This window comes from Ursus maritimus, unplaced genomic scaffold (assembly GCF_017311325.1).
Source record: "Ursus maritimus isolate PB19 unplaced genomic scaffold, ASM1731132v1 scaffold_26, whole genome shotgun sequence".
NCBI lineage: Eukaryota > Metazoa > Chordata > Mammalia > Carnivora > Ursidae > Ursus > Ursus maritimus.
The window spans coordinates 7,675,286-7,695,761 of record NW_024425119.1 but is presented as its reverse complement, the minus strand read 5'-3'; the positions used below and the strand labels follow the sequence as shown (position 1 = coordinate 7,695,761).

Here is a 20,476-nt window from a genome sequence, read left to right as displayed (position 1 = left end):
TCTTCTATCAAAGAGCAGAAACTGACGGTTGTTTAAACCAATCAATCCCAGAAACTTTCCTGGGTCCTGTCCAATCGGAAAATAGAAGGCCAGTTGTATTCTCGGCATTTGAAAAGGGGCTGTCCAATGAGGCGGAGTTTGAGAGGGTTGGTGTCGAGTGATTGATGACTCCTTCAACCAATAAGGATTACTATCTCTCTCGCCTCAGAAAAACCTTCCTAACTACATCTCCAGCTGGATCTGTAGAAAATCGCGTAAAAATTCATGACTCTATTTTTTTTTTTCAAATAAAATCGTATGGTTTTGAAACTGAAGGTCTTCAAAGCGAAGGCTGGCACTCCTCAAAGTCTCACGACGGACAACTCGGAACCCTTGGCCGAACGAAAGTCCCCTCATCTGGGCGGTGTCAGCCCTCGGCGAGCCGAGCCCCTGCTCATTGGCCCCATGGTCCTCATGATAGACGTCGTGCCAGCCCAATGGCTTCCTGAACTGGAGGCGGGTCTCACAAGGAGGCCTATAGGAGCTTACGTCGGCTCCACCAATAGAGTCAAAGCAGGGGGCGTGGCGGGAGGTTTGAAACTCGGCGTCGGGAGTTGCGGCTCGAGCTGCTGTGCACCCAAAAGAGGAATCGGGGCCTGGTAAGTGATTTGAATTAATTCGTGAGGAAGTTAGAGGGCCCAGCAGGCCCGGAATGAGCTGGCCTGTCGGCTGCACCAATCATTATCTCCACAGAGGCCTCTGGCCCAGCGGCCGGAAGGTTCCTCGGCCGGGAACCGGGAAGAGCGGGTGGTCTGCAGTCAGAGGTCAGACGTGGTCGCGGTAATGGCTGAGACCTGAGTCATTTCTCACAGGCGTCCCCTCCTCGCCCCGGGCCGGGCCCTGCCCCACCTTATTCCTCTTGGTTGAGATGGGCTCAGCCAAGAGCGCCCCAGTCACTCCGGCGCGGCCTCCGCCGCACAACAAGCTTCTGGCCCGAGTGGCGGACCCCCGTTCACCTAGTGCCGGCATCCTGCGCACTCCCATCCAGGTACTGCGGGCCGGGCTGTGGGAGGCATGGTCTGAATTCTTGGGCGTCTGCCTAAAGTGATTCTGAGAAAGCCCTCACGCCCTCCTCCTCTTTCTGATTTGAGACTTTGTTTTCCACTGTCTTAATCCGGATGGGGTAGGCTGAATGCCTGAGGGCCTTGGCAGTGACTGCCTGGAATATCCACCTGGGGCTAGAGACCTGGGGGTAGGGGGAGGAGAAAGAGTCAGGGTCCAGACTTGTAGCCTTTGGTTCTGCCAGGTGGAGAGCTCTCCACAGCCAAACCTACCAGCAGGGGAGCAGCTGGAGGGTCCGAATCAGGCCCAAGACTCTGATCCCCGCTCTCCTACCCTTGGCATTGCACGGACACCTATGAAGACCAGCAGCGGAGGTAAATGGTGGGCCCAGGGAATTCTGGCAAGGCTGTCACCTAGCATCCATGGGTTGGGCCAGCGAGGCCATCTTCTGAGAGCTCCTTCTAAAAGGAGCCTCCATCCTCTTGCTTTGAACCAATCTCACTCTTCTCTCAACATTTCTTCTCTCACCTTGATTTCTCTCTTCCCAATCCCTCACCCACCAGCGCATGAATCCTAAAATTCCTGTGTCTTCTCCTTGCTGAATGATTTGTATCACAGGGTCACTATCTCACTTGACTTCTCCCCTCTAGAGCCCCCAAGCCCACTGGTGAAACAGCTGAGTGAAGTCTTTGAGACCGAAGCCCCCAAATCGAATCTGCCCCCAGAGCCTCTTCTGCCTTCAGAGGCAACTTCATCTTCTGAATTGGACTTGCCTCTGGGCACCCAGTTTTCCCTTGAGGACCAGGTGCCACCTTGGAGCCAGACTGAGCTCCCCTCCAAGCAGGTGTTCTCCAAGGAGGAAGCAGGACAACCCTCAGAAGCCCCCATGGCTGGCCAGAGCTCCGACAAGCCCTCGAGAGACCCTGAGACTCCCCGATCTTCAGGTACAGAATCTAAGCAAGGTAGAGGGAAGAGAAATCGGGATAATGTGCACGGATGAGTGTAGGAGGAATAAACTGTAAGCCCCTAATTTTGGCTTTTGGCTTTAACTCCTTACCCACCCTAGGTTCTAAGCACAATAGACGGAAAGCAAATGGCAAGGTACTAGGGAGATCTCCCCTCACCATCCTACAGGATGACAACTCCCCTGGAACTCTGACACCACGACAGGTAAAGGGAGAGAGGGTGAAAACTGTTACTAAGAAATCCAGGGTAGAGGGTGGGAGACCTTTTTACCCAATCTTCCCTCTCCTTAACAACATCCCTCCCCACTCCAACTCACACACTGCTTTTGGCAGGGTAAGCGGCCTTCTTCCCTGAGTGAAAATGCTAGGGAGCTAAAGGAAGGGGCCATTCTGGGAACTGGACGACTTCTGAAAACAGGAGGCCGAGTGTGGGAGCAGGGCCAGGACCAGGACAAGGAAAATCAGCATTTTCCAAACTTGGTGGAGAACTAGCCCAAGCGTGGCCCCAGCGCTGGCTTCACCCACCAGGGGCCTAGTGATGTTGCGTCCCCTCAACCCCATCTTTCCCTGGGAGACTGGAAAGGTTCATTGTCTTCAACCCCCCACTATACTCCAGCTCGGGGACTGAGCGCTTTCTTGGGCTTTCTTTGTGTCTCATGTGTTTCTTGTATATTAAAGGAAGTGGTTTTAAATGATGTTTTTAAGTGTTCTACCTAAGCCTTGGAGTGGGCCTCGTACGTAGAAAAGTAGCCTGGGGAACTTGGGTTCCCTGTCTTCCAAGCCAATCACACGCTTCCCATAAATCCTTGAACTTTTCCTCTTGCTCTCCCTAGGTGTTCACTTCTAGGGCTTTAGCTATCATTTATTTATATCCTGGTAACTTCCGAGTCCCTCCAACTAGCCCTGACCTTTATCCAACTGCCCCGTAGGCACTACACAGTCAGTTTGCCTAAAGTTGAATTTGTGCTCTTTCCCCCAAAGCTACTTCTCATCCACTATTCTCTATCCCTGGGAATAACAACATTATCCCCCTTGTTGCCTAAGCCTGAACCATGGCCATTATCTTGAATGCCTCCCTCTTAATATCCCATACCCTAGCACTAAATCCTGGTGATTTTCTGTCTTTCATCTCTTCCCCTTCCCTTTCCTTGCCCCCCTGTCCTACTGCTCCTGATTTTTTTTTTTAAAGATTTTATTTATTTATTTGTCAGAGAGAGAGAGCGCAAGCTCACAAGCAGGGGGAGTGGCAGGCAGAGAGAGAAGCAGGCTCCCCGCTGAGCAAGGAGCCTGATGGCGGGACTTGGGCCCTGGGATCATGACCTGAGCTGAAGGCAGCTGCTTAACAGCTACTTAACCGACTGAGCCACCCAGGCGTCCCTCCAGCTCTTGATTTCTTGCCATCTCCCTCCTGCCTTGTTTCCCTCCAATCTCCCCTCGCATCTATGCTGCAGCTAGGGTGACCTTTCTGAGAAGCACAACTGACCATGTGACTCCTGCTCCGAACTCTTCAGCGGTTCCCTATTGCCCTTAGGATAAAGTCTCTGCCTTTATTCAAGGTCTTCTGTAATCTGATTCCTTCTCAAGGTAACCTTCCTATAGATACACATACATATGCAGATGGACCTGTTGTAGTGAACCATTGGGCGGAAGCTCCACTGGCCACCTGGTGAATACCTCCTCCGTGGGGCTTGGGCTTCCACCTGACTTCCTGCCCCCAAGCTGTTTGGTACCCAGCCTTTATTGCTGCACCCGTAATATCTTACTTAAGTTGGGCCTGTGTCTTTTTGGAACAGAAGGGGGGCAGAAGCCAAACATCACAGACATACCAGGGCACTACACTTTATTATAGGTCCTTTAGGAGGGAAATAAAGAAGGTAGAAAGGGGAGAAACCATGAAGAAGGGGGCCAGGATCCTCGTGGTGCCAGAGCCAAAGTCACAGGACTGAGCACCTTCTGCCACCCAGGTCTGGACAAAGGTAGTGGCTCTGGGGGAGGAATTCCCCGGCCTGGAGCCTCGGACTGGAAGTCTGAGGGCTGGGGAGGGGGCAGTCCTCCTTGCTCAGTAAGGGAGAAGCTGCAGGACCATGGAGAGGGGAGGCCATGGGAGGAGATGGGGCAGTTCTTTGCCCCTGTGTCCCTGATGCTGCCTCCCAAAGGCATACTCCCCATTTTCCCCACCGCCCTCAAAGGACAAAGTCGGGTGGGAGTACCAGCTGGGGTGTAGAAGAAAAAACCTTAAACAAACCTTAAAAGAAAACTGGGCAGGGGAGGGGGCAGCTGAGTGTCTTCATGGCCTTTCACCTCCCCTCCTCCAGCCTCCCTAGTTCCAGACTTTGAGGAAGCTGTCCCAGGAGCCAGTGGCCACAGCCATCCCATCAGCTGTGACCCCCAGGCAGCTGACCCTGTTGTCATGGCCAGAGAGGATGCCTGAGGGAGAGGGAGAAGGAGTCAGCCTGTCTGCCCGTGCGGCTTTGGCAGAAAGCGCGTGTGCGTCTGCAGGAATCCTAGGTTAGATTGGCCACGAACTCTCAGCCTGTGGTGGGGACTCAAAGAGGATTACCCTAAGGGGCAGGGTTTCTCTTGAGGCCAATCTCTGTGGAGGGTGGGGTGGGGGGCCGGGAGGGACAGGAGAGGTCGGCAGTGTCAGCGCGCCGTGAAAAAAGCAAGGAGCACCTTGATGGGCCCTAGAAAATGGGGAGGTAGCTCTTTAGTCTCACTGCGCAGTCTCCAAATGAAGAGACTGAGGCCCAGAGAGAAGTGACTTGCCCGAGGGCCCTGAGATCCTAAGCGACAGAATTCAGATTTGGATCCTGACTCTCTGGCCAGTGTTATTTTCATTTAGCACCTGGCCTCTCCCAAGAGAAGCCACACTATGATTCAACTTCAGACCAGGGTGGTGCTAGTCAAGCCCCTAGGCTGGGGTCACTCTAGATCTCCTTGATTCTGCTTATGACCGTTCCCTGAGATTGCCCTTTCCTCCAGTGGATGCCCCTGACGCTTCAGAGCCCTGGAAATCCAGAACTGATTGGACAGTCAAGGTCCACAGGTTTCGGATGACTCAGAAGCTCCTTTGGCAGGAAGCAGCTAGAGCACTGGGCAGTGGAGCAGGGCCACTAGAGATGATGGTCCTAGGTTGGAAACCAAGGGGGACTGGGGTCTAGGGCTAGAGCTCAGAGTCATCCAGTAATTAGGAAGAGTGGAAAGAGGGTCCCCAAAAAAGGTGCTCGTAGGAAGGTCCTTCCAGCTGAGGGGGCAGTAGGGGGAGCTGGCCCTTACCCACACGCTCACACTTCATGGAGTCCCAGACGTTGCAGTTGAAGTCGTCGTAGCCTGCAAAGAGCAGGCGGCCGCTGAGGGAGAAGGCCACGGATGTGATGCCACAGATGATGCTCTCGTGGGAGTAGGCGGTCAGCTCCTGGTCTGCCCGCAGGTCAAACAGGCGGCAGGAGGCGTCGTCCGAGCCTGTGCAGATGGCCTCTCCATTGGGAAAGAACTGAGGGTACAGACGGCAAGGGGGTCAGGACTCAGACCCAGGCGCCGGCTACCTCTCCCGCTCTCCCTGGCTCCCGCCCTGATGGCTCTAGAGCAAGTGCTTTCCCAGCCTCTGCCTGTCCCTTCCCCAGCACCCTTCACCGCTGACATTTATCCCAGGCCAGCTGCATGCCAGTGGCCGCCCTACACCCTTCACTGGCCCCTCGCTACCACGCAGCAGGCAGGCATTATTTCCACGTTGCTGGCGAGAGCAAGAGGCTGAGGGAGGGCAGGCAGCTTGCCCAGGGTCACATGGCTAGAAGGGCGGAGGCTGTCCCAACTCCAGGCTCCGCCGGATCAGGGTGTGGACGTGCAGGACCAAGTGCAAATGCATGACTTGAATCTCATCACGAGGAAATGTCAGATAAACTCAAAGGGACGGAAAGCTTAAAGAAAATTGGGTGGCGGGGCGCCTGGGTGGCACAGCGGTTAAGCATCTGCCTTCGGCTCAGGGCGTGATCCCGGTGTTATGGGATCGAGCCCCACGTCAGGCTCCTCCACTATGAGCCTGCTTCTTCCTCTCCCACTCCCCCTGCTCGTGTTCCCTCTCTCACTGGCTGTCTCTATCTCTGTCAAATAAATAAATAAAATCTTTAAAAAAAAAAAAAAAAGAAAATTGGGTGGCACTCTTCAAAGATGTCAATGTCGCAAAAGACAAAGAAAGGTAGAAAAAAGATTCCAGTTTAAAGGAAACTGAACAGATACAGCAAGGAAACACGATGCATGTTCCTAGACAGAAAAAAAACATGGCCATTAAGGACATTCTTGAGATAATTGGTGAAATGTGAGTATAGACTTAGACTACAGTGTGTCATTGTTAATTTAAGAATCATACTGTGACCATGTTAGAGAATGGCCTTGTTTTTAGAAAATACAGACTGAAATATTTAAGGGGTAAAGAGGCATAATATCTGCAACTTACTCTCCAAAGAGGAAAAAAAAAGATAATAAAATATATCTATGTCCACATCTAGGTGTATGTGTCTGTCTTTCCAGCCATCCCTCTGTCCATCTACAGAGAATGATAAAGCAAATGTGGTAAAATGTCAGCGGTGAATGTGGGTGAAGGGTAGATGGGAGCTGTTTCGGTCACTCTCGCAACTCTTCTGTAAGGCGAAATTACTCCAACCAGGAAAGTTAAAAAGAGGGGCAGGGAGCTAGAGGAGGGATGAAGAATGTGGGGGGGGGGCCTGGTGAGGGGTCCTGGGAGTTGGGGTGCAGAGGGGGACTCACGCAGATAGCATTGATGTCTGACTCATGGCCAGTGAAAGTCTGCCGACAGGTTCCCTCCCGCACATCCCAGAGCTTGGCGCTGGCGTCACAGGCCCCCGAAATGAAGAGTTTGAAGTCAGGAGAGACAGCCAGGCTCATGCAGTCCCCTGTGTGCCCCACAAACACCGTCTTCTGCTGCCCAGTCTCGATATCCCACAGAGCACTGCCGGGAGGGGGGGGGCTGTCACACTGTCACAGAAAGGCCAGCACAGAGCTGTGCCCCAAGCCCCAGCACTCCCAGCGTTCAGTCCTCACCAAGTGGTGTCCCCGGAGCTGGTCACGATGTTGTTGTCATCCAGGAAGCGGCAGCAGGAGAGATAACCTGCGGGTGGTGAGGACAGGGCCCAGGCTGCAGGGCCACATCCCTGGGCCTCTCACAACAGGGATGGGAAGAGAGGGTCTCTCACCTGTGTGAGCAGAGAGCTCCCGGCTGACCTTGACGTTGCCCTCACGGGATTTGAGGCTATAGATGGAGCACATGTTGTCCAGCCCTCCACATGCCACAAAGTTCCCTGATGGGGCATAGGCACAGGTCATGACCCAGGAGGAGCGCAGCGGGATGGCGTGCACCTGCAGGAGGGTGGCCAGAGGCAGGAGCTGAGCTGAGCTCCTAGGTGGGCAGGGCGGGGGAGGGGAGGGGAGGCACAGTGCCCCCAGGGATGATGGAGGGCTGCGGAGGCAGGTACCTTATTGGTGGTATAGGTGTCCCACACGATCAGCTTCCCATCTTGCGAGGCACTTACCAGCAGCCTGGGGAGAGGGCACCGCATGTCACCCAAGCCTCTCCTTCCTGCCTCCCCCCTGCCCCGGGTGCCCCTCAGGCCTCACTTGGAGTCGGTTGCCCAGTGCATGGCATAGATCTTGGCCAGGTGTCCCCTTAATGTCCTCCGCGTCCGCATCTGGACTCTTCCCACGACCTCTAGACCCGACACCAGCTGCAGAAAAGGGGGCACTAGAAATCAGGGTGAGTAGGGTGCCTAGATGTCAGTGTCACAGCCACCGATCCGGACCAGTTTCTGTTCTGTGCCAGGCTCTGGGGTCAGGCCCCCAGCCTTGGAGAAATAAGTTCCTGCCCTGGGGCAGCTTAAACCAGGAGGTGAGAGAGACCAGGCATGGCCAGTGGCATGTTGCCAAGTGTTTAACAAGCATCTCTCCAGTGTGGGCTAGCGGAGGAAGTGGAGGTAGTGATGTCTGGTGGAGGAGAGTGATGTCTATCATGGAAATACTCCCACCTTGACCAATTTCAAGTTGCCAGCGTGAAGTCAGTGAACGCGGACTTGGGAAAAGAGGCACACATCCGCTGTCCCGAGCCGCTAGGAGCCCGGTCCCACACAACACTGTGGCACGGCGGTCTCTTCCACTGGCTACCCGGGGCAGCTCCGTGACCCTGAACTGCACCTCCTGTAATCCGTGATCCTATGTCCCTTACACTCCATCCAGCCTCTCAATTTAAGGCTGGGGCTCAAGTCAATGGCCTTGACTTATCATTTACTTGCTTTGTTGTCCTGGGATGGTTGCTTACCCTCTCTGAGCCTGTTTGCTCATCTGTAAAACGAGGTTTATAGCATCAATTTATGGGGTTGTTGTGAAAATTAAATGAAATTATGTATCGAAGCAACTTAGCCCAGTGTTGGGCTCAGAGCAAGCGTTCAATGTTCACTCTTACTATTAACGTATTTAATCCAACATAAGATGTCACCAACTCTATGAAGCACCATGCTTTTAGGTATCACGGAGAAAGAAAAAAAATGCTGCCCATTATAATTGTAAGGCATCATCTATTTTGGGATGCATCATGATCTCAGAGATGTCAAAATGGGAAAAAAAAAATGTGACCTTAGAATTAAGGCAGTACACTATTAGAAAACCAGAAACTGCTCTATAAGGGCTTTATGATTTACAAAGTGCCAACCCTCTCTTCATCCTCGCCATCCCGTGAGGGTTTGTAACCGTTCTTGTTTTACGGTTGAGGACACAGACAGCATCTGCTGCCTTAGCTTCCAATAAGGTGCCTGGCCCAGAGCAGATCTCGCTAAATGTTTGTTGAATGAATTAATTAATGCCGTTCCTCATTCCAAGGACATGCTGTACTAAAGCTCAGGCACCAGGCTGTTGCTGGTCAGGGAGTTCCCCTCCCCTCGCTTCCCTCTGGCCCTGCCTCGGTGGGGCGGGGTGGGGGGGGACAGGAGATCTCACCTCTGCCAGAGTACTGTCAGCACAGGCTTTCCGGGCATCCTGGGGGGAAAGCAGCCATCAGGGGGGCATACGGGGCAAGGTGGGGGTAGTGGGTGCATGGGCCTCGGAGGCAGGTGGGCTTGGGGCTCTAGGGTTTGGGGGGCATCTCAAATATGAGATCCAAGTTCAGGAGGTCTCTGGTCACTTCCAGGTCAGGGGTCTCTAACGTGTCACTCAAGAGCATATCCAGCCTCCTTCCCCGCCCCCCCCTTGCGTCCCGGGTTGCATGTTTTCTGGGGTCCCCCGGTGGGAGAGTTCTGGGGTTACTGCAATCTGCTTCTTGAGCTGCTCCGCCTCCTGCCGCAGCTGCTCCATCTCCCCCATGGCTGACAGGTTGAGGGTTAGCTCCGGCTCCTGTTAGGACATGGGGTAGGTGTAGGGCGTCCTCACCAGGCCATGTTCCTGTCCCTCACACCCAACCAGACTCAAGGGCTGGAGCCCACTACAAGTAGTAGAGAAATGCCTGGAGGGCCTGCACCAGCTCCCCACGAGCCCCTCCATGTTTGGAGTCCTGTGCAGCCAAGCCAAGCCCAGCCCTGCCCAAGCCCTCCCTGCAGCCCCCAGCCCCCGCCAGCAGAGCCACACCAGCTCCCTCTTACTTGGACTCTGACTGGACCTGTCCCGGTTTTCCAGCTAGAGAAGGTAGGGCCAACGACAACGACGACGTCAGGCAAATGAAATCAGCTGGCAGCAGTGGGGGGAGAGGGCAGGAAGGGAGGTGTGTGGCTTCCGCAGTGACTTGGGCCCAGCCTGGGGTTGGGGGGTAGGTGGGAGCAAGAGTGTGGGGCTACAGAGAGGAGTAGCCCCCCACAAGCCCTGGGGGGGGGAGGAGGGGTCGAAGGGGTGCTTCCCTGGCCAGTCTCCCTGTAGGCAGAGATAAGAGCATCAGGCCCCATGGGATTAGAGCAAAGCTGTGAGGATTAAAGGTTGGGGTTTGGGAGGGGTACAGAGAAGCAGAAGCAACCACAGCCCCAGTGCACCCCCCCCCCCCCCCCCAACAAGAACACAGCCCAGTGTGGCCAGTCTCTTGTAAAAGTGTTGATCCGTAAAGTCTCCGCAGGGAAAAATTGCTTTAAAATGAGTCCCCTACCCCTGGTTTGCTAAGTTCACGGTTGTGGGGAAGGGGGTTCGGGTGAATGTGGGGAGAGTGCAGGCAGGAGCTGAGATTAGATGGGACTGATCTGGATAATCCTTCTTCTCAACAAACCCCAACCAGCTGCCCCTGGGTCTTAACCCCAGGGGTGGGGTGGGGGGTGGGGAAAAGTACAGGGGATCCAGAGAGAACGACTGGACAGGCCTGCCCCTGCTTTGAGTGGACAAAGGGTGGGAAATGGGGCGCAGCCCCTAGCCGGCTTCTACCTGGGGTTTGGCCCACTCCTTGCCCCTGTGACTCACGGAGTCCTGCTGGGGTTGTGAAGGCTGGAACCAGTGGGATCAGGCGCCCTATGTCTTGGCCAAGCTCAGAGAGGGAAGACAGGGCTTAGAGTTGGAGGCCCAAGGAGCAGCTGTGGGGGGGGGGTCCATTTGCATGTGGGGAGCAGGTGGCCGAGATTTCCCTGACAAATCACAGGCACCTGTCTCCTCCCAGGCCAGCCACAGCCATTCCCCCGCTGCAGACACCACAGAAACCATGATACCCTTGACTGGGCTCTTGGCTGAGGGATCTTCAGTTCTTTATTACAGGCTGGGACAGGGCACCAGGGTTAACCTCCCTCTCATCCTCCACACGTGGAGCAGGCAGGCCCCCTCCCCCGCCATTTCGTTCTGGGAGGCATCATGTCCTCGGTCTGTCCGTGGGCTGGAGGTCCATCAGCCAGGCCTGGTGAGCTCTAGTCTAGTCTGTGCAGTGTCCTCTGAGTCCACGGCTGGGCAGCCCTTGTGATCCCCAAGGTAGTAGGGGTGCAGGGACAGAGAGCTCACTGTTCTGCTCCCATCACACGGGGGCTTCTCATGGGTCCGGGCATCAAGGTGGCCCTTCACAAGTCAAGTGGCCACATCCCCGGCCGGCTCAGTCCCTCACAGTTCCTCGCGGACCCGAGGCGGTTTCCCAGCCTTGTCCTGGACCCGCGGAAGCCTGCGGCTGGGGGGTTCTGGGGAAGGGTCTCTGCTGGGCATTTCTTCCTCTTCCTCTTCCTCCTCCTCCTCCCCTGGCTCCTTCAGCAGCTCTTTGGCTTCTGTCCACTCCTGGGGAGTAGGGAGGAGAGTTTGGCCCGATCCCCTGCATCACCTTGCCCCAAGGACCCTCCCTGGGACGCCTCGGACCCCGCCCCTCGTCCTTCACACACCAGAGGGACAGCCCTTCCTACCCCCGCTCCTCCTCACCTGCTCCCTGTGCTCAGGTGCCCATGTGTGCCACAGCGCCAGGGCGCAGCGCCGTCCCCGCGTCACGGCCCACACACCGTGGGGATTCTCCCCACCGGAGCTGAAAGCCACGAGGCGTCCACAGCGCGGACGAACCTGAGCCTGAGGGGGGAGGGCAGGTTCAGCGCCAGGGATGGGTGCTCTCAGAGAACTTGGCTCTGACTCCCTACGGCAGGTGGCGGGCCGGGGTGCAGAGTTCAGCTCTTCTGCCCATCGCTTTCCTCTCCTTAATTCAGGAACTATCCCGGGGGGGGGGGGGATGGGAAGTTGGCCTCAACTTGGGGAGCACAAACGCCAGACCGAGGCTGGAGGAGTCGGAGCCAAAGGAAAGGGGCCTCTCCACCCCCCACCCAGGCCTTGACTTTTCCCGCCCAACCCTTTGAACCCCGGGTGTGAAGCAATCTGAAGGTATGAATGCAGTACCAGACCCTGGGTACTGGGGATAAGGGTCTTGGGGACATTCTTCCCCCTCAGGGAGGCCACAGATCATCTGTAGCTGGTGGCAGCAGAGAAGGAGGTAATCGGGTTAGACAGAGCAGTAGATGACGCAAAATCACTGCCCCTCTCCTCCCGCGCAAGTCCAGCCCCTGGTTTCCACCATGACTATGGCCTTGGGGACCTGCGCTTTACCCCCCTCCTTGAGGGAGTGAGGCAAACAGGGACCGCTGCAGATCTCCTGGGGAGGTGTAATCAAACTCTGCTATACCCCCGAACCCAGACAAGTGGTGGAAAGGGCTGGGGAGGCCAGGAAAGGAAAGGAGTAAGGGGGCCCCCTGGCCATTTCCCTGCATTTGCCTCTGGGAAGCTTCTGTTTTGAATTCAGAGCCCACAGCTGGGCTCCCCCCACACCCCCACGGCCCCCACCCGGCTTACTGTGACCGTGAGGGCATTGGGCTCTGTGAAGAACAGGTCCCCACCGTGGAAGTCATCGTTGAGGTAGAGGAGCCCACTGCAAAGGGAGGAAGGCGGCAGGCAGTGAGACCCCCCAACCCAGGTCCACCTGCCTGACCCCTGGGGGGGGCTGCCCACCTGTAGTCTCGATAGGTGTAGGCTGGGGGCTCCCGCCAGCAGTCCCCAGTGTCGGGGTCCAGGACGCAATTGTCTGCGTGTACCGGGTGACTGAGGTCCATGCGCTGGTCTTGCTCTCCTGGCAAGCAAAGCGACCTGGTGAACGCCCCTGTGCTCATCCACTGCGGCCCACGCTCACCCTGCAGCTTCGGGGGATCACGGCTGGGCAGAGGGGCCAGGCCCTTACCCGGGCGGGGGCGTCAGAAAACCCACGGAGTTTGGGGATGCGGAGGGGGTGCAGTGCCCAACAGGGGCCTGGGGTTGGGGAGGAACAGCTAGGCTCCCTGGTGGTTACCTTCTATGGCACTCCGGCACACCAGGTGGGTGAAGGAAAGATGCAGGGGCCGCTCCGGGGAGAAATAGGCCTGTGTCAAGGTCCTCACGCGCTCGCTCACCTCCAGAAGCAGCTTAGCCCCCTGACTGCCCACGGACCCAGCCTGGGCCAGCTGCAAGCCGGGAAAGGAAGGGCGGGAAAGGAGGGGGCGATGGAAGGGCGGCCCTGCCCCAGCCCCTGCCCTACTTCCATTGCTCTCCACCCATGGGCTTGGTCTCAGCAGCCAGCTCTGTCCGTCAGCCCAAACTGCTCCTTCCATTGGCTCTGTGACCATCACCCGGGTCCCTAAGTCTCAGAACACCTCACCTCCCGCCGCCCTCAACTCTAGACAGGGGCCTCAGGCGCTCTCAGTACACAGGAGAGGCCCAGGCTTGGGCACCCAGTCTCCTGTGTACCCTCTTCTCCGGTTCTGGGCATCAGACCAGGGCACGGGGGCCTCCTCTCACCTGTGCAGCCTTGAGCACCGTGAGCCCCTCGAAGCGTTCATGGGGGGTGTGAGGGGAGCGGCGGCCACGATAGCCAGACCTGGCTCCAGCCTCGGCGGCGTCCTACGGAGGGAGAGAGGTGGCTGGGGAGTCTCACTCCCTGGGTCCCAGGCCATCTCCCACGTCACTGCCCACAGGGCTGCAAGACCTTCCTCCAATTGTCCCACTCCCCGGAAGAGGCTAGAAGCCCCCAGTGTTCTCTGCTGGCCCCCTTCCCTGAGCTGCTGCCCCTTCCCACAGAACGACTATGTTCAGGTCTATACTGTCACCCTCTGGTAAAGATCTGGAACCTCACTGGCCAAGGCTGCTGTGCCTAGAACGCTGGAGAGCTTCCTACAGCAGGGAAGGGGCCTCTGAGAGGGTAACGGCCATTGGGAAAAGGGGGCAGGAAGAGCTTGATCACTCATTCCTGATGAGCCAAGGATAGAGGAGTCTTTCCAGGAACAGGGCCCTAGCAGGAAGTTTGATAGTCAGGTCAGGTCCCGGGGGCTCAAGGTGGGGAGACAGTATCAGCCGAGGTGCCTTTCTGACACCCTTGACACACTCTTGGAGAATGTGAGAACCCTTGATGCTGAGCCCCAACTACCCAACCACCTACATGAGTCTCATTACCGGGGGGTCTCCTGGTATTTGAATGTCCTTTTCCTGATACCTATTCTTTTTGGCTGCTTTTTGCAACCTTTTTGCAGTCACCCTGTGTATAAACCCCATCTCTGAGAGACCACCTACTCACCCAAGCCATCTAACCTTCCATTCTTGTATTTATTCATTCAAGAAATTTGTACGGAGCACTTCCATTATGCCAGGCACTGTTCTAGGCACTGAGGACACACCCGTGAACATGCTCTCACGCAGTTTATATTTTGAGTAAATAAATAAACAAACAAACCAGATTAACTCAGATGGGGATAAATGATATAAAAAAGTTAAAACAGGGCTACAACTTTCAGAGTGCCCAGGCAGTGGGTAGGGGACAGCTAATTGATGAGTGAGGTGACATCTACATTGAAAGCAAATGATATGAAGGAGCCACTTAAATATGTGAGAGAAAAAAATGTTCCAGGTAGCAGTAACAGCAAGTGCAAAGGTCCCGAGGCCAGAATGAATTTAGTGTGATGGAGGAACAGAAAGAAGAGCCGATACTTGGGAGTTATTCCTGACTCCATCCTTTCATCCATTATTTTCCACATAGATTTAGTGCTGAACTTCTTTATCTTTGACTTTCTAAATATTTCTCATCTGTCCCCCTCTCTTCATTCCCTTGAAATGAGGATCTAACCTAAGGCAGTGGCACGCCAACATCACCCCAGAAGCCTCCCCTCCTTCCTTTCCCAGGGCATTCTCCACAGTGCCACTAGAGGGATCTGCCGGTTCTGCAGCATGGTGACTCCAGACCCCGCTCCTGCTAACGCATGGGGACGCAACAGCTAACCCCTCCTTAAATTCTCCGATAAGCTGTCCACGGTCAACAAACTCCGTAGCTGGGACAGAAGGCCCTGCGCCATCTCGCCCGTGCCTCCACCTCTGGCTTCCCTCCCGTCTACCTCCTCCGGATAACATACAGCCTGACGACACAGCAACGGCGAATCCTGAGCACTTTTTATATTCTTCCAACAGCTCTACCAAGTACTGCCTCGGGCCTCACAACAGCCCTGAAAGAGCCCACTGCATTTAGCCCCATTTTACAGATGAAGGAACGAGGCTCAGAGACACTAAGATACATGGCACGAGGTCAGCCAGCTAATCACCGTCGGGGCCGGCCCATGCCCTTAACTCCTGTGCCCTACCGCAGCTGTCCGGGCCGCTCGTTCCTCTTCCTTACCGCCTGGCTCTCCTCCCCTTCTCCGCCTTGTTAACTCATCCTTAAGACGGAGCTCAAGGGGTGCCTGGGAGGCTCAGGAGGTTAAGCGTCTGCCTGGGGCTCAGGTCATGATCCCGGAGTCCTGGGATGGAGCCCCCAAGGCCAGCTCCCTGCTCAGCGGGGAGTCTGCTTCTCTCTCTCCCCCACCCCCCTCCACTTGCACATGCTCTCTCTCTCTTTCACTCTCTCTCAAATAAATAAATGAAATATTAAAAAAAAAAAAAAGTAAGCTTTCTGTGACTTGGCATTTCAGCGCTCCTATTTGGACGGGTACATGCTTCTTGTACCAACTTACCCCTCGCTCTACTGAAGTGCCTCCATGTCCGATTCCTTCTCTATACAGTGAGCTCCTGAGTGCACATCTGTGCTCATCCACCTCCCCCTGGAACCCAGTAGTTCTGAGTACGCCACAGATACTCAGTGAGTGTGTGTAGAAGGAAGGCTAACCTGGAATGAAGATGGAAGCTTCCCAACATGGCGGTGAGTATGGAGCATTCAGCCCAAACTAGAGGGGGCGGCAACGGATGGGGAAAGAAGCCTGTGTGTCCACTCAGCCACTGGTCCAGCCGATAATTAAACTCTTGGCTAACCAAGGAATCCTCACTTGCACGCTCACCCTTTCTTATGCCTTTATGTTTTTTTCTTTGGTTCTTCCTATCAATTTCCAGCAAAATTCCTTTGTAAAGTGTGTCCATCCACCCCAGGCCGGCTAAGTTGAGAGGAACGGAACTTGTCCACTGTGGTGAGGCAGGGGCAGGTGCCGTGCCGGCTGGAGAACCAGAGAGGGCAGAACAGGGGGCAGGCCGGGCTGTGCCCAAGGTCCCTAACGAGCCGACGGTCCCACCTACTCCCAGGTCTTCTTACCTTGGCCAGCTGCAGCAGCACCCCACACTCGGCTGGGGTGAGCAGCCCGTCCAACACCACCCTCTCTGAGCCATTCAGCTGTCTTGCATCCTGGGTCAGGGTCACTCCCTCCAGGAGGAGCACATCTGCAGGGGAAGGGGCAGGGCAGAGGGGGTTGAACACCCCTGAGGGTAGGCCCAGCAGCAGCTGGCAGCCACCCAGACCCTCCGGGCTCCTGCTTCCCGCTCTCCCAGGAACCTACCCTTCCAGTGAGTCAAGGGCTTTGGCTGTGGCGGCTCATGGTCCCAAGGCCTCTTCTCTTGATCCTCTCTCAGGGGTGAGAGACATGCTCAGTGCAAGTGCCGTCCAGTCCGGACCCATCTTCTCCAGACCTCCCAGGACCCCTCCCTCACCTTCCAGCTCAGGCCAGGCCCCTCCTACCACAGGCATCTCCTACCTGAGCTTTTCTCTAAGTGCCTCGGGGATGACAGCTGCTGGGGTCCAGGGATCCTGGGAGAGTCAGGAAAAGCGCCATCACCCACCAAGCCCAGCCTGAATCCCTGACATTATTAGACTCTGACTACCACATTAAGGTCCTCCTGCTTCCAGAGAGGAAGGCAGAGGTGGGAAAAGCCCTGGACTCATTGTCAGGAGCCCCAGGAGCTGGGCCAAACTCTACCAACTGCTCATGTAGTGCTATTCGTCAGGGGCTTTTCTAACAGCTTCATGCATGGAAGCGGAACGCGTGGAGCTTTATCATGCAACGTTCGCAAAATGTGCCCATTTTGCAGTTGAAGACTCTAAGACACAGAATGGTAAAGCAACATGCCCAAGATCACACAGCTAGTAAGTGACAGAGTTGGGATTCAGACCAGCTGGAGAGGGGCCCAGTGGCTCAGTTGGTAGAGCATGTGACTCTTCATCTTGGGGTCCTGAGTTCCAGCCCCAGGCTGGGTGTGGAGCCTACTTCACATACATACGCACACACACACACACACACACGTACACACATACATACAAACATACACACACAGACATGTACACAGACATACACACACATGCATACACACACATATACACATACACACACATAAACAGACACATACACGCACACATACATATACACATACACACATACATACGTACACACATACATACAAACATACACAGACATGTACACAGACATACACACATGCGTACACAAACACATATATATACACACACATACACGCATACATACATACACACATACATACGTACGCACATACATACACATACACACATACATACGTACACACATACGTACACACATACACACACATACATACATATACATACACATACATGCATACATACACACGCACATACATACGTACTAAACTAGCTTTAGAGTCCACACTTTGAACCAGCGGTTCTCAAGCAGGAGATTTTGCCCCCCAGGGGATATTAGGCGATGTCTGGAAACATTTTTGATTGTCATGACTCAAGTGCTATTGACATCTACTGGGTAGAGGCCAGAGAAGCTGTTGAATACCCCATAATGCCTACGCAAGCCCCCTTCTTCTCCCCTACAAAGAATAATCAGGTCAAAAATGTCAGTGGTGCCAAGGAGCTTGTGAAAATGCTTTAGGTTATTGTCCTAGCAATGAACAAACCCTCTGTCCTTCAGTTTCCTCTCACAACTACAACAAAAAGAACAGTAAGGAAAGCAGCAGCAGCAGAGACTTCTCTACTAGCAAATGAGACGGCTTCAATCACTCTATGAGCTAGGTCTGATGTGCCCGTTTTACAGGTAAGGAAATTGAGGCTGAGGCGAGTGAAGGTCCAGAGCTTGTTTATGGCAGAGAAGAGACCCACACTTCGGCCTGCATGACCCCAAAGCCGCGCTCTCTACAGGCACCTGCCTCTGTCCCTGAGACACTGGGACCACAGACTCTTCTCTAAGCCTCCCAGGGGTGTGGGAAATGGGGAGCCTTGTTGCAAACCGAAGTAACCCAAATGTAGGGCATCACTGTTCTCTTCCTCCTGGGGGAGCAAGATAGGGACAAGGGGAATTACGCACAGGATCCTTGAAGCTGGCCCCCAGGTGCTCCATGGCATAGTAGAGATGTCTCTTCTCCCCCAAGGATCGAAGGATGAAGCGTCGGATGTCCTGAGGTGGTGTGGGCAGCAGGGAGAAAGGGGCGAGACGAGGAGAAGTAGAGTGGGGCAGGGAAGTTAAGGCTGGAGGAGAGCATGGCAGTCCCAGGTTCTAGGGGACAGCCTGCACACTCCTAAACCCTTTCCTACGCCTTTCTCTTCAAGAGCTTCAGGGCATCTGGGCTCAAAGGGGCGAGGGGGTGGCGGTGCGCATAGGCCTGTGGCACAGGAGGGCACATGAGGGGGGGCAAGTAGGGGTGAGGTGAAGGCAAGAGGGATGGGCTGGCACTTGGACTCAGAAAGTCGAGTCTGCAGTGGGGAGCAGGGAGCGGAGACAAGTCAGATGCCAGACTTGGGGTTGCCTGCGGTGACGAGATGGGGGGACAGAGTCCAGGTTACTTCTCAGGTCTATTTGGTTTAGGGTTACCTCACAGGGTACGTATGCAGCAGAGGGTTACCTCTCTCGGCCCGAGGCCAGGTCTCGGCTCTCCCAGCTGGGCCTGGTACTGGTTCAGGGCCTTCTTGGCAGCCTCATCCTCCGGGTAGAAGAGCAGAACACTCAGGACGTTTTCCATAGCCTGGGACAGATTTCCCACTGGAGACAGAGCAATAGGGCGGGGTGGGGCACGGTGACTGAGAGCGACAGTGGTCCCTGGGCAGAGGCAGAGAAGACAGGCCAACAGGGGCAGAGCCAGAGAAGGTGGTCTCCGGAAGCCAAACAACTCCAAAGCCCCCATCCCCCCTGGCGGGCTCGCTCATCCATTGCTTCTTTCCAAAGCTTACTCAGACATACCTGAGCTGGGTAGGCAGAGCTCAAAGAAGGGAAGAGAGGAGGGGATTTAAGGAAGGTGAGAAGCAGCAAGGGCAGAAGGAGCCCTGTGACCCATCTCCTGAGCCTTCCACAACGGCGCCAAAGGAGAGAGCAAATGAGAGTCCTCCTGACCAGCTACAGATCCAGAGACAGACGGGAGGGACGGAGAGATGGGGCTCAGGATACCATCAGAGACAAACCTTCACTTCCCCTGTTTCCAAGCCCGGTCACCCCCAGCGTTCACCCTTCCCCAACTGACCCTGAGCATGGGCCTCGTGCAGCCGCCTCAGCTGGCTGGGAAGGAAGTCAGGGACAGGGAAGCTGCGTCCAGGGCGCGTGGCCGTGTCCCCCACACAGCGCTGCCGGCACTGCAGGACCCGAATCCAGTGCCCTGCAGACAACACATGTGGACCATTCAGCTCGTGATGCTCCTCTCTGTGGGACTGTGAACCCCCAGCTCCTTACCTGCAATGGTCTCATAGAGGCCCCCCTGGCTGCCGGCCCCTTCCTCCTCCTCTTCCTCCCTCTGCTGCTCCTCGGGCCCCTCACAGCCAGCTCGGCAGCTCTCCATCTGCGCCAGGCTCTCCTGCAGGGCCTTCTCTAGCCTGGGCAGTGCCTGTCCTGCCTCCTGGCGCCCCAGTAGCTCCAGGCCATCGTCATAGGCTGCCTGTTGGGGAGGGGAATGGGCAGTCACCTAAGCTCCCGGAGGCAGGGTGCCAAACAAGACTGGGAGGCAGAAAGAAGGGGAGGGGTGTTGGTCTGATCTGGGGCATGGACTCCAGGTCCCACTTCACCTATGGGGTGGGCCTCAGGATCAGAATGGTCGAACAGGGACTTCAGTGATCCTCGAAAGAAAACTAAGCCCCAGAGAGGGACTCTCCATTCAGGGTTACCAAGGACAGTACCCAGGTCTCCTGATGCCTGAGCCACACAGGTCCCAGTCCAGTGAGCCCTGTGTATCTGGCCAGTCAAAGGGTCTCACCCAGTGTGGCGGTGTCTCCAGGTCCCGGAAGCTTTGGGGCCGCACCCGAGACATGCGTCTGTACTTAGCCATGTCCTCCCGCATCTGCAAGTGTGTTGGGTTTGCTACAAAGAAGGTGTGTGCTGCGGCTGCCGCCAGGTCCAACTTCTTCATCTGAGAAGCAAGAAGGATGAGGGAGTCAGTGCCCTCAGGTAGGGGTGTCAGACCTCTGCCGGCTCCCTGGCCTCCCCCTCTCCCCTACCACACACACACCTGGAACTGCCCCAGAACCTTCTGGAAGACTTGTCAGTCAGGACTGCCCACTTCCCAACCTCCAGGGCCCCTAGAAACCAGTATGCTGGGGAAGCTCCGGAAAGAGGGGTTTGAAGACTCAGGAGTGGGTGAGATATGGGCAGAGGGACCTGGGGGCCTCCGTTTGGAAGACAAGGTGCAAATGATGGCTAAGTGAGGTGGGGAAGTGGGGGCGACCTGAGCGACCAGCAAAACCCGCAGGTCTCTAGGACCCTGGGCTGAGGTGTGTGTGACCAACCCCCCCCCCCCCCCCCCCC

At 55.7% G+C, this 20,476-nt stretch overlaps 3 protein-coding genes across 4 annotated transcripts in view; 1 reads left to right on the top strand and 2 right to left on the bottom strand.

The window, feature by feature from the left end:
• The first annotated feature begins 31 nt into the window (after positions 1-31).
• Positions 32-2,698, top strand: CDCA3 (cell division cycle associated 3). 2 transcript variants are annotated; one of them, XM_008683534.2, is made up of 6 exons: positions 32-638; positions 852-1,027; positions 1,286-1,415; positions 1,692-1,985; positions 2,108-2,211; positions 2,340-2,698. In XM_008683534.2, the coding sequence occupies exons 2-6, from the start codon at positions 908-910 to the stop codon at positions 2,496-2,498; spliced, it is 807 nt and encodes a 268-aa protein (XP_008681756.2). In that variant the 5' UTR covers positions 32-638; positions 852-907; the 3' UTR covers positions 2,499-2,698. The 2 variants fall into 2 exon arrangements, with proteins under 2 accessions (XP_008681756.2, XP_040498046.1); XM_040642112.1 differs by having other exon boundaries at positions 733-1,027.
• A 1,133-nt stretch (positions 2,699-3,831) lies between these two features.
• On the bottom strand, positions 3,832-9,572 carry GNB3 (G protein subunit beta 3). The gene is made up of 9 exons (XM_008683533.2): positions 9,312-9,572; positions 9,006-9,044; positions 7,638-7,744; positions 7,496-7,559; positions 7,217-7,379; positions 7,065-7,131; positions 6,771-6,972; positions 5,283-5,499; positions 3,832-4,433 (listed from the first exon to the last, which is right to left on the bottom strand). The coding sequence occupies exons 1-9, from the start codon at positions 9,366-9,368 to the stop codon at positions 4,327-4,329; spliced, it is 1,023 nt and encodes a 340-aa protein (XP_008681755.1). The 5' UTR covers positions 9,369-9,572; the 3' UTR covers positions 3,832-4,326.
• A 1,128-nt stretch (positions 9,573-10,700) lies between these two features.
• The window catches only part of P3H3 (prolyl 3-hydroxylase 3), a 10,844-nt gene continuing 1,068 nt past the window's right edge, over positions 10,701-20,476 (bottom strand). The window contains exons 2-15 of the mRNA XM_040642109.1: positions 19,929-20,081; positions 19,412-19,613; positions 19,206-19,337; positions 18,594-18,730; positions 18,059-18,148; positions 16,454-16,506; positions 16,259-16,326; positions 16,018-16,142; positions 13,254-13,355; positions 12,769-12,919; positions 12,435-12,552; positions 12,279-12,354; positions 11,367-11,507; positions 10,701-11,228 (exon numbers count right to left, since the gene is read on the bottom strand). Of these exons, the coding sequence (XP_040498043.1) occupies positions 11,061-11,228; positions 11,367-11,507; positions 12,279-12,354; positions 12,435-12,552; positions 12,769-12,919; positions 13,254-13,355; positions 16,018-16,142; positions 16,259-16,326; positions 16,454-16,506; positions 18,059-18,148; positions 18,594-18,730; positions 19,206-19,337; positions 19,412-19,613; positions 19,929-20,081 (1,716 nt within the window). The 3' untranslated portion in view covers positions 10,701-11,060. The remainder of the gene's footprint in view (positions 11,229-11,366; positions 11,508-12,278; positions 12,355-12,434; positions 12,553-12,768; positions 12,920-13,253; positions 13,356-16,017; positions 16,143-16,258; positions 16,327-16,453; positions 16,507-18,058; positions 18,149-18,593; positions 18,731-19,205; positions 19,338-19,411; positions 19,614-19,928; positions 20,082-20,476) is intronic.

Coding starts and splice junctions, on each gene's coding strand:
- CDCA3 (XM_008683534.2), top strand. CDS start 908: ATGGGCTCAGCCAAGAGCGCCCCAGTCACTCCGGCGCGGCCTCCGCCG. Junction 1,028..1,285: donor TCCTGCGCACTCCCATCCAG/GTACTGCGGGCC, acceptor TGGTTCTGCCAG/GTGGAGAGCTCTCCACAGCC. Junction 1,416..1,691: donor TATGAAGACCAGCAGCGGAG/GTAAATGGTGGG, acceptor TCTCCCCTCTAG/AGCCCCCAAGCCCACTGGTG.
- GNB3 (XM_008683533.2), bottom strand. CDS start 9,368: ATGGGGGAGATGGAGCAGCTGCGGCAGGAGGCGGAGCAGCTCAAGAAG. Junction 6,973..7,064: donor AGCTCCGGGGACACCACTTG/GTGAGGACTGAA, acceptor CCCTCCCGGCAG/TGCTCTGTGGGATATCGAGA. Junction 4,434..5,282: donor CATGAAGTGTGAGCGTGTGG/GTAAGGGCCAGC, acceptor CCTCTCCCTCAG/GCATCCTCTCTGGCCATGAC.